Source organism: Adiantum capillus-veneris, chromosome 15 (assembly GCF_014529385.1).
Source record: "Adiantum capillus-veneris isolate H3 chromosome 15, ASM1452938v2, whole genome shotgun sequence".
Taxonomy (NCBI): domain Eukaryota; kingdom Viridiplantae; phylum Streptophyta; class Polypodiopsida; order Polypodiales; family Pteridaceae; genus Adiantum; species Adiantum capillus-veneris.
The window spans coordinates 12,419,838-12,430,997 of NC_140945.1; the positions used below are offsets into that span (position 1 = coordinate 12,419,838).

Here is an 11,160-nt window from a genome sequence, read left to right on the forward strand (position 1 = left end):
AAAAGATGACCTGTAACTTTTTCACAACAATTCATTGCCATTGCCATCTAAAGCCACTCTTATTTTGAGGTGAGATTATGACATCTTGATTAAATCAAAGCTATTTTTGCACTTGGGGGAATAACATCTAGGATTATGTATTTTTTCTTGAGTTTACTTTGCTTATCAAGTGAGATGCATGACTGAGTTATAGATAATAATTTATATAGGATGCTACTATTGGATGTTACTACATATGTGACATATTCTTACCACCTAGCATGAACTTTTCTTCACAAAAAGTCTAGGGGACAAGTTAGAATGGACAACTCAAAACGTGTATCTACAATTCTAGTGATTATCATAATGAGCCAAAGATAGTATATTCAAGTTGCAGCTTATACTACTCAGATCGGCTTCACTCTTATAGTTCTTCTCTACACATTTTTGTGAGGGGTTTGACTTTTGTAACAAAGGCCATGCTTTTCTTAATAGCTCAAACTCATGGTAGTCTTTCACGAGTCATTAAAACCATTATCTATTTATGTACCACTATAATTGCTAGTTGATTTTTGAAGGGCTCCTAAAAGGAGTACTCTTCCTTGTAGAGGCTTGTTTCTAAAGTATGCTTTATTGTTGAAGCGCTTATTGCATGACTTGCCGTCAATGGGTAGAGCTACAAAAATCCGCGCATACTATGCGCGTGCAAGGTAAATCTCAAAGCAAGGGTGGGAACTTCAGCCCAGCCCGTTGCGGGGCATCATCCGAGCGGGCTGCATAGTTGCAACTTGCAATTTTCAACCACCTTGCCTCCACTCAATCAAACTTTCAATCAATAGAATTTGAAAGGAAATTTGTAAGATGTGTACCCCTCGGGCCTCCAGTCAATCGGACTTCACAGTCAGGTGATGGTACAATTACAAGATTTTGAAAGGACAGACCCATTTTTACAGCAAATAAATTTTGACAAGCCCTAAAAATTCTGACCCGGCTGGTTTGTTTGTTAACGAACCGCGCATCTTTCTTGCTTCGCAAGCTCGTCATAGCGCTCAAGGAAGAAAGAGAGCGATAACGCCGTCATAGCCAGCGCAGGCCTGTTTTCCTCCGTGCCTAAGCTTACAATAGTCAGCTATGGAGAGATACCAGCGGGTCTACAAGCCCCGGCCAGGGGCTCCCATCAAAGAAAATGAGGTCCGCATTACCACTCAGGGTTTGATGCGAAACTACATCTCCTACGCTACCACGCTGCTCCAGGTATTCCCTTCTGTCCTTTCTTTCTTTGCACGGCACGGCTGCTGAATCCGTTTCACGAGTTTTATTGTAATGTTGCACTCGCATTTTCCCAGAAATATGTTCGTTAACCGTTTATCTCTCTTCTTCACTTTGTGCTGGTCAACTTGCGCTCTTGCGTTTTTCATGCTGCTGTTGTGAAGGGTTGTTGTCCTCGTCTTTAAAGGTCACTGTTGGATGGGCTCTCGTGGCACCAATGTTAATAGGAAGAGGGGTTTTTCTAAAGGATGAGCACTAGTTACACAATTATCTAATTGGTTTGCGTTTTATGGCGTGAAAATGAAAGTTTTTGTGTGCAGTTTGAGGCTCCAATTTCTCTTTGGAGGGTGGAAGTGTCATGAAATGGATTGTATGTTGCTTTGCAGGTGTGCTCAATTGAATTATGATTGTTGTCCCACAACTGGACATTATCCTGCATAGAGGTGCATGTAGGAGTGCATCCACCTTGCTGATTGACCCAGTACATGTTTTTGTGTGGTGGTGTCTTTAGTCAAAATTTAGACTTTTGATTGCTTTCAGGTTTCCCTATTCATTCTCTTTTTTGTCTGACTGATTGAGGTCTTTCTTTCTTTGTGAATGGTTTCTTGTGTATTTACATTCTTGAAATGTATTTATGCTTTTTGATTTTAAACAGCCGGATTTTTGTGGTATTTGGGTGCAGCCCTCAACCTGAGGCTTATCATGGTCTCAATAAGAACAGATTGTAATGATGGAGCTCTTCTTGATTAGAGTTTTTTCTAAAAGTTAAATGCTACTTATGATCCCCAGGCAGGGAAGTTTTAGTTGGTTGTCATTGCCAGTACGGTTGCTATCAGCACATGATGTTTCCAAATTGCTCAATATACAAAAACACAAGCGGAGAGGCAGATTTGTTTTGCTAGCTTTCTTTAAGCTCATTAATACGTGCTCTTTGCAACTCTCTTGAACAGGAAAAGCGTGTTTCAGAGATTGTTTTGAAGGCCATGGGCAGGGCTATAAACAAAGCAGTGATGCTGGCTGAGATCATCAAAGTAAATGTTATCTGATCTATCCTGTGACAGCCTTTGTGTCTTTGATGAAGCTTACTGTGGTGGCTGCATGTTGGCTGGAAACAGAAAAGAATGGGAGGCTTGCATCAGGATGTGTCCATTGGCTCTCTACCCATCACGGATGTTTGGGAGCCTCTCGAGGAAGGCCTTGTGCCGTGAGTGCCCTAAACATGCTATGTCTTTCTCTGGGGGTTCTAGTGGCAAGAGTCTCATGGTTGTGCTCTTTTCAACAGTGTAGAAACCATACGGCATGTGTCCATGATTGCCATCACTTTGTCAAAAAAGGTGCTTGATACTTCTTCAAGTGGGTGAGTATCCATAAAAGGGTTTGTGAGTTCATTGCCCACATGATGAGAACCTTGTTTGTTTGTTGGCTGATGGTTTTACTATGTCTCTGCAGGTACCAAGCACCATTGACTGAAAAGAGGGTCCAGCCTCCAGCTGATTCTGACTTCAGTCAGAGTGATGGTATACTTGCAGTGAGATGTGCAGGATTCTTTTTGTGGCTATCTGGAACAGACAGACTCAAGCATATTGACATTTTCTGTTGTTATATGCTGTAGGTGGGGTAGTATCTGGAAGGGGTCGTGGTTCTGGACGTGGGCAAGGTAGGGGAAGAGGTGGGTATCATCATATGTTATGGCAGTAAGAGGCATGCATGTGCTGTTTGTCAATGCCCTAAATTTTATGGTGTCATACAGGTATGGCAGGTGCAAATGATGTGTATTATAATAACAATTATGCCGAGGAAACTTTCACCCGTGGAAGGGGCCAAGGCCGAGGGAGGAGTCGTGGTTATCGCGGCGGAAGAGGGTATAACACAGGTTACTCACAGATAGATTCTGGTAGATATGACTATGGTGGATATGGTGATGGGGAAGCCTCATATGGTGGGAGAGGTAGATATTGTTGTTTTTTAAACTGTCATTTTATCGTTGGTGTCTGTTGTCAAAACCCTGAAACTAACATATCTTATTTGTTTAGGTTGGGGTCGGGGGTGGGGAGGGGAAGGGTCAAGAGGCCAAAGACAGGGAGGCCGTGGTCGGGGCCGAGGTAGATGAAATGAGTGCCATGCTGCCGAAGTTCTGATATATCCAATCGGCACAGGGGTTTCAAAATCTAGTACTACATTTTTTGCTGATCCTATCGCTGCATGTGTGCTGTGTTTGAGACTCCCAGCAGTCTTCGTATGACTTCTGTACTTACGCTCGCACTTTGTCTACACATTTACAGAAATTTGATTATAGAGACCCATAGTCCTAAGATGTGCCTGAATCCATCTGAATGCTCCGGCTTTGTCAAGCAATGGTTTCAGGTTTAGACAACAACTTCCGTATCCCCGGAAGGTTTCTAGGCCATTTTCTTCTCCGCCACTGGTTTTGTTGTCCAAGCAGATGTATTGTGCATAAGAATTGATGAATTCAGTGATCTATGCATCAATAGAAAACTGTGTATATCTGGTTGTGCTCCCCTTCACGGCTTTTTGTAAGTCTGCTTTTTGGTGTTGCTGACTGAGGTTTTTTCTTGTTTATTCTTGAACTCCTAAGGATGGTCAATTGTATTATGTAGCTGCTGAGTTTCATGTTGTCGGATTTACTTCTGCTTCTCCGCACATTCATTTCAGTATACTGGTTTACTCCAACAGCTTAGTTTAACTGCATTTCTATAGACTATTTCAGCTTGCTGGCATACTCTAAAAGCTCATTGAAATTAGTGTACAGAATATGAATTATTGGTATGTAGTTTGGATGACGGGCATGCTTGGTGTTGGTGGCTTTGAGGAAGAGTGTCAGAGGGTTGTATATCTTGGTTCAGTTGAATATTGCAGCAGTACAAGTTCTGACATGGCTTGTAGTTTCTATACCGAGGCTTGAAAATGCCATTGTCAATTCCCATCCTAATATGGGTAAAGACTTCCCTTGGGCCTTCACTTTCATCCTTCCCTTACCGGCGTCTTGCAGATGCGCGGCCAGAAGCAAGAATTCCATGAGGTGATCTATGTAGGAATCAAAGAAGCTGCGACAAAAGCTAGCTTCTCAATGGCATCTAGCTAATTAAGGTGCTCTTATACATGTACGAGCTATATACAGATAGCATGAAAAGTATTCAATGCGATGGGGCAATGAGCCTTGCGTTTCTGCTTCATACATATGCCACTAAGACAGCTGAGAACTTGCTGTGAAAGTTTATATTGCTCAGCATAGGTTACCAGTTGATTAGGAGTTTCAGATTTGTGCTATGAGGTCATTGCTAAGATCGTTCGAGGGGTGAAAAGATAGTAGCCGATGGAGCAGATGGTCATTGTGAGCAAATTTTACTATTGCCTACTCTTGAAAAATTTGTTAACAGGCTAGATTTATATGAACTAGAGGAAAGCCTCTAAGAATGATGAAGAAAGGACAGGCTGGAAGATCTGCCTATGTAGAAATGATAGGTTACCTTGGACCTTTCACTGATCTCTCTTTTGTCTTCCATCTTCCAATGTTCTTTCAAGAGTTTTTTGTTTTGATCGTTTTAAATGAAGTGGGGAGCCCAACTATGGCAAAATTGTTCACTTTGGTGTCTTACTAATGTTAGCCATAGAGATTATTTTGCTTGGTGTACCTTGAGTGTTGTAGTATCATGTCTTACATGTCTTGTGAAGCGGAACATAAGAACTCAAAGTCGATTCTCTTAGTGAATAATGCAAGGGAAGAGGAAAAAGCTTGCATAACTTGATTGTCATCAAATTGGCAATATGCACCTCAATGTCCGAAACCAATGAGATACATTGTACAAAGCTTTGCCTCATATGGCCTTTCAAATGGATTTAGGGCAAAGCTATGCATAAATCTGTTGACTTGTGGGATTGCAAATTAAATATCCGGCCTTGTTGCATACATAAACAAGGCATCTTATACATGTAACTAATCCACCAATGAACCATTCTTTTCTAGCCAAGGCTATTGGAAGTGGAAGATAATCAAGTTTCTTAGTGTAAATGTCTATGATTAGATTGCTTCAATTGTAGTTCAGTAATCATAAGAGGAAATGAAACTTGTTATAGGCTAATATTAAGTCAACTTAATGGTTATGAGAAATATGTGGATCTGGTTGAGCTAGTCATGTCATTAACTTAGTTGTAACACTTGCAAATCGTGATTGTATCTCTTTGAGGTGCAGTTAGAGAAGGGAGGGGGTAACTCGAAAATAGCTACCCCCTCCCCCTCGTGTGAGTGCCCCTTTATATAGAGATCAATGGGCTGTGATAGCCCTAGATCAATGGGCTTTTGACTTCATTTGCAACCCTGGTCTAAGGACCATAAAATCCAATGGGTTCAAAAAAGGAAGATGAATAATTTTGTGTAAGTAAAATTGTATGAAAGAGGCCTACTTGAGTTCTTGAATATTCAAAAGGTTTAAGTTTGAAGCACTGGTTGGGCCTAGTTTTAATCTATGTGTAGAGCAACATTTCTAAAGTCTCAAAGGAGAGAGGGCTTCATGTGAATAAAAAGAAAAAGTAGATGTGTGACCAAACCTTTAGCATGTACCTATATTATAAGAATGTGAAAAGCAAATTTGTGAAAATAGAAAATGTAAAACTAATATGTTCTATTTTCAATCATCCTATTGACAATAGGGACATCGAGACTTATCAATTACTTTGGAAAGTCTTTGGGAGACTAGACTACCTCACATTGCATGTAAATTGTTCCAAAACCGTCGAAGCCAGCAGGGGAGGGGGGCAAGTCATCTTGACCGTACATCTACTCACGATTAAACATCGTAACTTTCAGCTTGAGCCATTGGATATAATTGACACATTAGCAGACCGAACAGTTTTCTTGAAAGCCAATCATTCGCATGCACATCAACCCACGTAATCTGTAACATCGCTTTCATTGCGCGTAATCAACCAACATGTCGTTTTCAGAGCCCGAAATTTGCTCGCACGTCGTTGTTTGAACTTTGGGCCCCCTCGCCCTGGACGTTTGACGTTGGGGAAGGTCTTTGACTGACCTTTCCCTTGGAATAAAGGCTCCCACCACTAGCTCCCTGCCTTCGTTAGTCGCTAAGTGGTCGCCCTCATTCTAGGGAAAGGTCAGGTCAGTCAAAGACTTTTCCCTACACCTTAAAAAACCATCTACATGCCTCATTTGGACACTAGGAAAGGGAGGAGACCGAACGCTTGGCCTCCCAAAACTACTCAAAACAATCCATATTGGCATGGAATATTTTGGGCAATTTTTTGGCAGGTCAAAATTTTACCAAACTCTTCATCCGTGCATACAAAATATTCGAAAGCCTTACAAGTGACTAACTGAATGCTTCATTTGGACACTAGGAGGGGGAGAAATACCCAAAATTTGGCCGCCTAAAAATTGTCTAAAATAGTCCTTGCCAGCTTTTGGGAGGCACAAAATGAAGTTTCTCATCCACATTTAAAGAGCTTGCCGGATTTTACACTCGGATGTATATATCTTGCCAATTTTCTTCAAGAGAAGCTTGAAATCAAGTCAAGATTTGGAATTCTATGTGGTCAAAATTATAATAAGAGTCGATTGTTCATTTACATCCCTCAAAACACTCAAAAAATACATAATTCAGCCCATGACAAGTTAGAAAAAAAAGGAATGCTCCCCAAAAGGATAGTAAAAGGTCACCTCTCCTCAAAGTTAATGGAGGCTGCCCACCTACTAGGTGGCCAAATCACAATTAAGGGTCTTGCATTGACGATATGCATACAACCCAAACCACACATCCACCAAGGGATGTATTCTTTGGTAGCCCCCCTCTTGGAGCTTTAATGAGTGTAGCACAATGAATATGAGGAGCATCCATGCCACCTTTTGTTTTCCAATTGATATTGTGAAAATTTTCCCTAGTTGTAGTCACTCTAAAGTGGGGTACATAGGCATAAATTAATTGTTCTCCAATGGCTAACCTTTGAAGGAGGTACAAGTTTCAGGGAAGAAAGGAGCATTGTTGCCATTAGTGTCTATGGGGATCTAAAAGTCTGTGTCATGCATGCAAAGCTCAATCTTCACTACTTGCATACCAAGCTCAAGGAACAATTGGAAGATAAAATGTGCAAGAGGTTCACATCCTCTAAGACCAAGTCAAGCATAAATGCTTGTTTTGATAATCACAATCGAATCACATCTTAAATAGTCAGGATGTAGTTTTTGTGGAAGAGGCTATGCAGCCCTCACACAATTTTGTCTTTGCAAGTAGGCCACATAACAAGATTGTCGATTGGTCATGGTTCACAAAGATGAAGAACCTTTGCATCACCGACAAGAAAATCCTCAAGGATGAAAATACTTTAGATCTTGGGAATTTAGGAGCTTAGAAGTTAAGAATTTATGCCCAATGTGACACTTCAAGAGGCTACGGACGTAAAACATAGCAATTAGTGCACTCTTTGCATGATCAAAAGAGGAGAGGACACGTGTAAGAAAAGGGGCAAGCATACATATATTAGAGTATGGTGGTCTCAAATGGATGGAGAAACCTTGGACCTGTAGGATTTCGAGCTACACCACACCAAGTAATCTTTTCACATTGCAAATTGCAAAGCCTAAGAGTAATATTCAGGGAATGTTTGATACTCCTAGACCCCTTGTTGATGATGTGGTACCAAACCCCTTGTTCCCCCAACCAAAGGACAGAGAAGCTGGCTCCCATCATTCATAAGTAGAGGAAGACCAAGCACCCTATGTCACTATTGGCAATGTGGAGCTTGAAGTTTGGGTACACTACCTGCAAGATAGAGTCATAATTAGGTTGTGTCACAGACCTAGGCCCTCTCTAGATGCTCCAAATTGTTGCGTTACTCACCCAGAGGCTAGAAATATTTTTGTTAGCTTTGTGCAGTGTCTATTACTAATTTTTTTTTGAGGATGCTAACAATGCCTAAGAAGTTATTGGTTAGGAGCAGTCGCTAATAAAAAATTATGTCATCTCCTTATTTAATTGGTATAGGGGATTTGATCCAAACGGGGAAAACCCCTCTAGGATCCCTGTCTGGATTGATCTTCTTGACTTCTGAAAGGTTAGGGTTAAGGTGGCATGATTTTTGTAGCATTCGTAAATGAGTAATTAAGAGCTCAATGCACAAAGTAGAAAACTAACGACAATAAAACTAGGAAATGTGTACAATATGTGGCCACTTAAGTAATAGCATCATATGGCTAGGTACACGGTTGGGGTAAAAGCGACACGTGCCTTGTCCTCGGGTGGACATTCGGTGTTCGGCCGCCCACTAACTTCACTGATCACTGACCTTATTCTTTCTACATAAAAGAATAAGGGGTCTCACTCATTTGTAGCGAGTCCCACAAATAGTCTATCACTCCACACTCCCCGTGCACACACACCCGTAGTACACAACTTATATAAGAGCACAGGGGGAGTGGCGACAAAAAACTTCACAGAGAGCAGAGAAAAAGTAGGAGCAAGATTTTTTGTAGCTCGTTTTTGTCCTTTTTGGGCTTCGAATCACCGTTTTTTGCACATCTCTCTCACATAGAGTCGGATGGATATAATTTAGGAGTTTAGGTTGGGGTTTTGGCACACTTCAGACGTGATGGTGATTTTTGTTTTTTGGAATTATTTTCAAAATTATAGTATCCCATGGTTTCTCAACATTCTGTACCCACTGACAATATCAGATTCTGAATGCTGAATTTTTCGTAGCAACCAACAACAATTTCTACGCATAGATGCTTTGATAGTTGGACTCCTATACTGTAGAGCATTATGTAGTTTGCATCTTTGGATATGTATGTCACATTATGGTGCTATTTGGGAGATGATTTACGCTATATGTTTGTATGAAAATATTGATTTGGGATATGGCTTTTGGTTGATACACATCTAGATGCAGTTTTGTGTGCATTGAGACTATGTGGGATTTCAGAGAGGTTGTAGCACTTGATCTAATACTTCTCGATGTATATACATATACAAATTGAGCTATTTACTGTTGCTGCTAGAGTTGTTTTCCCTACACTTGAGCAATATGATTGGGATGTTAGCGATGCACATGCTCATGCATTGCTTGAATTATCTATGAAGCACACTATTACTCTTCACATTCCCTCAAAAAAATCAACAAAACAGGCTTGGATACCCTTGCTAGTCTTTATGCAAGTCACAATGAGGCTAAAACTGCATTGTACCATACAAAGCTGGAGTCAAAGATTATGCAAGACAAAGATGACATGGACATTTTTCTTGCTAGTATCAAGGATACCAATGAGCAACTCAATTTTCCAAGTGAACTTATTTTTGACAGTTCACTTGTGCAGATTGTTCTCAATGTGTTGCCAAACTCTTACAAGACTTTTGCTAGTACTTGGAGACTTATGACCCAAGGAAACCCTCAGCTATCAAGTTTGATCCATTATGCACATTGTTGTTGTAGGTGTCAATTTCAGGAAAGAACATGGATAAACAGTGAGCGGTTGAATACGCTTTTGTTCTTGCTCAAAGAGGAGGTGGTAATAGCAATGAAACCACTTTTCATGGTTCTTTTATGAGTAGCAGATCACCTATATCTAGTGCTTCTACTGGCATCAACTCGTCTCAACATTTTGGCAAAAAAGGCAAGAAGAAGATTCATTGCCATTATTACAAGGCGAATGAACACTTGATAAAGCACTGTCTTGAGAGTTGAAGGCAGTAGAAGCCAAGAAGAAAGACACTAGATCTACTACCAGTGCAACTATTGTATATAATTTGTAAATGGAGATTGTGATGTTGATGTAGATTCATAGTGGGCATGATCATGTTGTACACGATGCATGTATGTTAGTTGCTGCAGAGTCACATGTTTGGTACTTTGATAGTAGTGCTACAAAGTACATTACTTTACATTTTGACTTGTTTGCCTCTCTCAAGGCCCTCATGGGAATATGGTTAGTTGTGCCAACAATGCCTCTTATCTGGTCAAGGGAGTTGGAAAGTTTATGCCAACTCTTACAAATGGAAGTTCTTCCACACTTGTTGATGCCCTTTATGTATCAAGGATAAAAAAAGCCTTTTGTGTGTATCTACACTTGCAAGACTTGGTCTTGTTCTCAAATTTGTGGATGATAGATGTACAAATGCATGATCTCATTTTTTATGATGAAATTCTTGCATCTAGAGTTTTGTACAATAGGCTATATAAACTCACTTTGAATGACAAGTGTGGGTAGAATTTTGCAAATGCGATTGTGAATTCAAAGGTTTTTTTAGATGCCAAACTTTGGTATGCACCTTTGGGGTATCTAAATTTTACCAGTTTGTTGCGTTTGCAAAAAATTGATATGGTCACCTCTTTGCCGCCTCTTGAAGCACCTTCTAAGCATGTTTATAAAGGTTGTATTTTGGGTAAGATGCAACATTCTAAATTTTTGAAGGACGGTTCACCAAGGGCTACATGCAGGTTATAACTTGTGCATAGTGATGTTTGTGGGCCTATGAAAACTCCATCCTTTATACTTTGTGAACTTTATTGATGATTACTCCAGACATGCATGGGTGTATCTGCTTGAAGCTAAGTTTAAAGTGTTCATGTGTTTCAAGAAAATTTTGGTTATGACCGAAAACGTCTCTAAATATACCATTGGCACCCTCCGTTCAGATCGACGGGGGAGTATAGGTCTCATGAATTCAATGCATTTTTGGCTAGTCATGGGATAAAACACCAATGTAAAATGCTGTATAAACCTCAACAAAATGGTGTTGGTTGCTTATAGACATGGCACAATGTATGGTCAAGAGTCAAGCTTTACCACATTTGTTTTGTCTTGAGGTTGTCGTGTGTGCTACTTATGTACTTAACAGGTGTCCTACCAAAGCCTTGCAATCTATGACTTATTATGAATCATGGCAT

The 11,160-nt window shown here is 40.4% G+C and overlaps 1 protein-coding gene across 1 annotated transcript; it reads left to right on the plus strand.

Moving 5' to 3' along the window:
• The first annotated feature begins 954 nt into the window (after positions 1 to 954).
• Positions 955 to 3,768, plus strand: LOC147440291 (uncharacterized). Its single transcript, XM_086530074.1, has 8 exons — positions 955 to 1,233; positions 2,199 to 2,279; positions 2,364 to 2,452; positions 2,531 to 2,605; positions 2,698 to 2,765; positions 2,861 to 2,917; positions 2,999 to 3,196; positions 3,282 to 3,768. The coding sequence occupies exons 1-8, from the start codon at positions 1,111 to 1,113 to the stop codon at positions 3,356 to 3,358; spliced, it is 768 nt and encodes a 255-aa protein (XP_086386200.1). The 5' UTR covers positions 955 to 1,110; the 3' UTR covers positions 3,359 to 3,768.
• Positions 3,769 to 11,160: the final 7,392 nt, after the last annotated feature.

Bases quoted from the DNA above. Each gene is read 5' to 3' on its own strand.
- LOC147440291 (XM_086530074.1), top strand. From the start codon at position 1,111: ATGGAGAGATACCAGCGGGTCTACAAGCCCCGGCCAGGGGCTCCCATC. The intron at 2,280-2,363 runs GTAAATGTTATC...GGCTGGAAACAG, and splicing joins TGCTGGCTGAGATCATCAAA to AAAAGAATGGGAGGCTTGCA. The intron at 2,453-2,530 runs GTGAGTGCCCTA...TCTTTTCAACAG, and splicing joins CTCGAGGAAGGCCTTGTGCC to TGTAGAAACCATACGGCATG.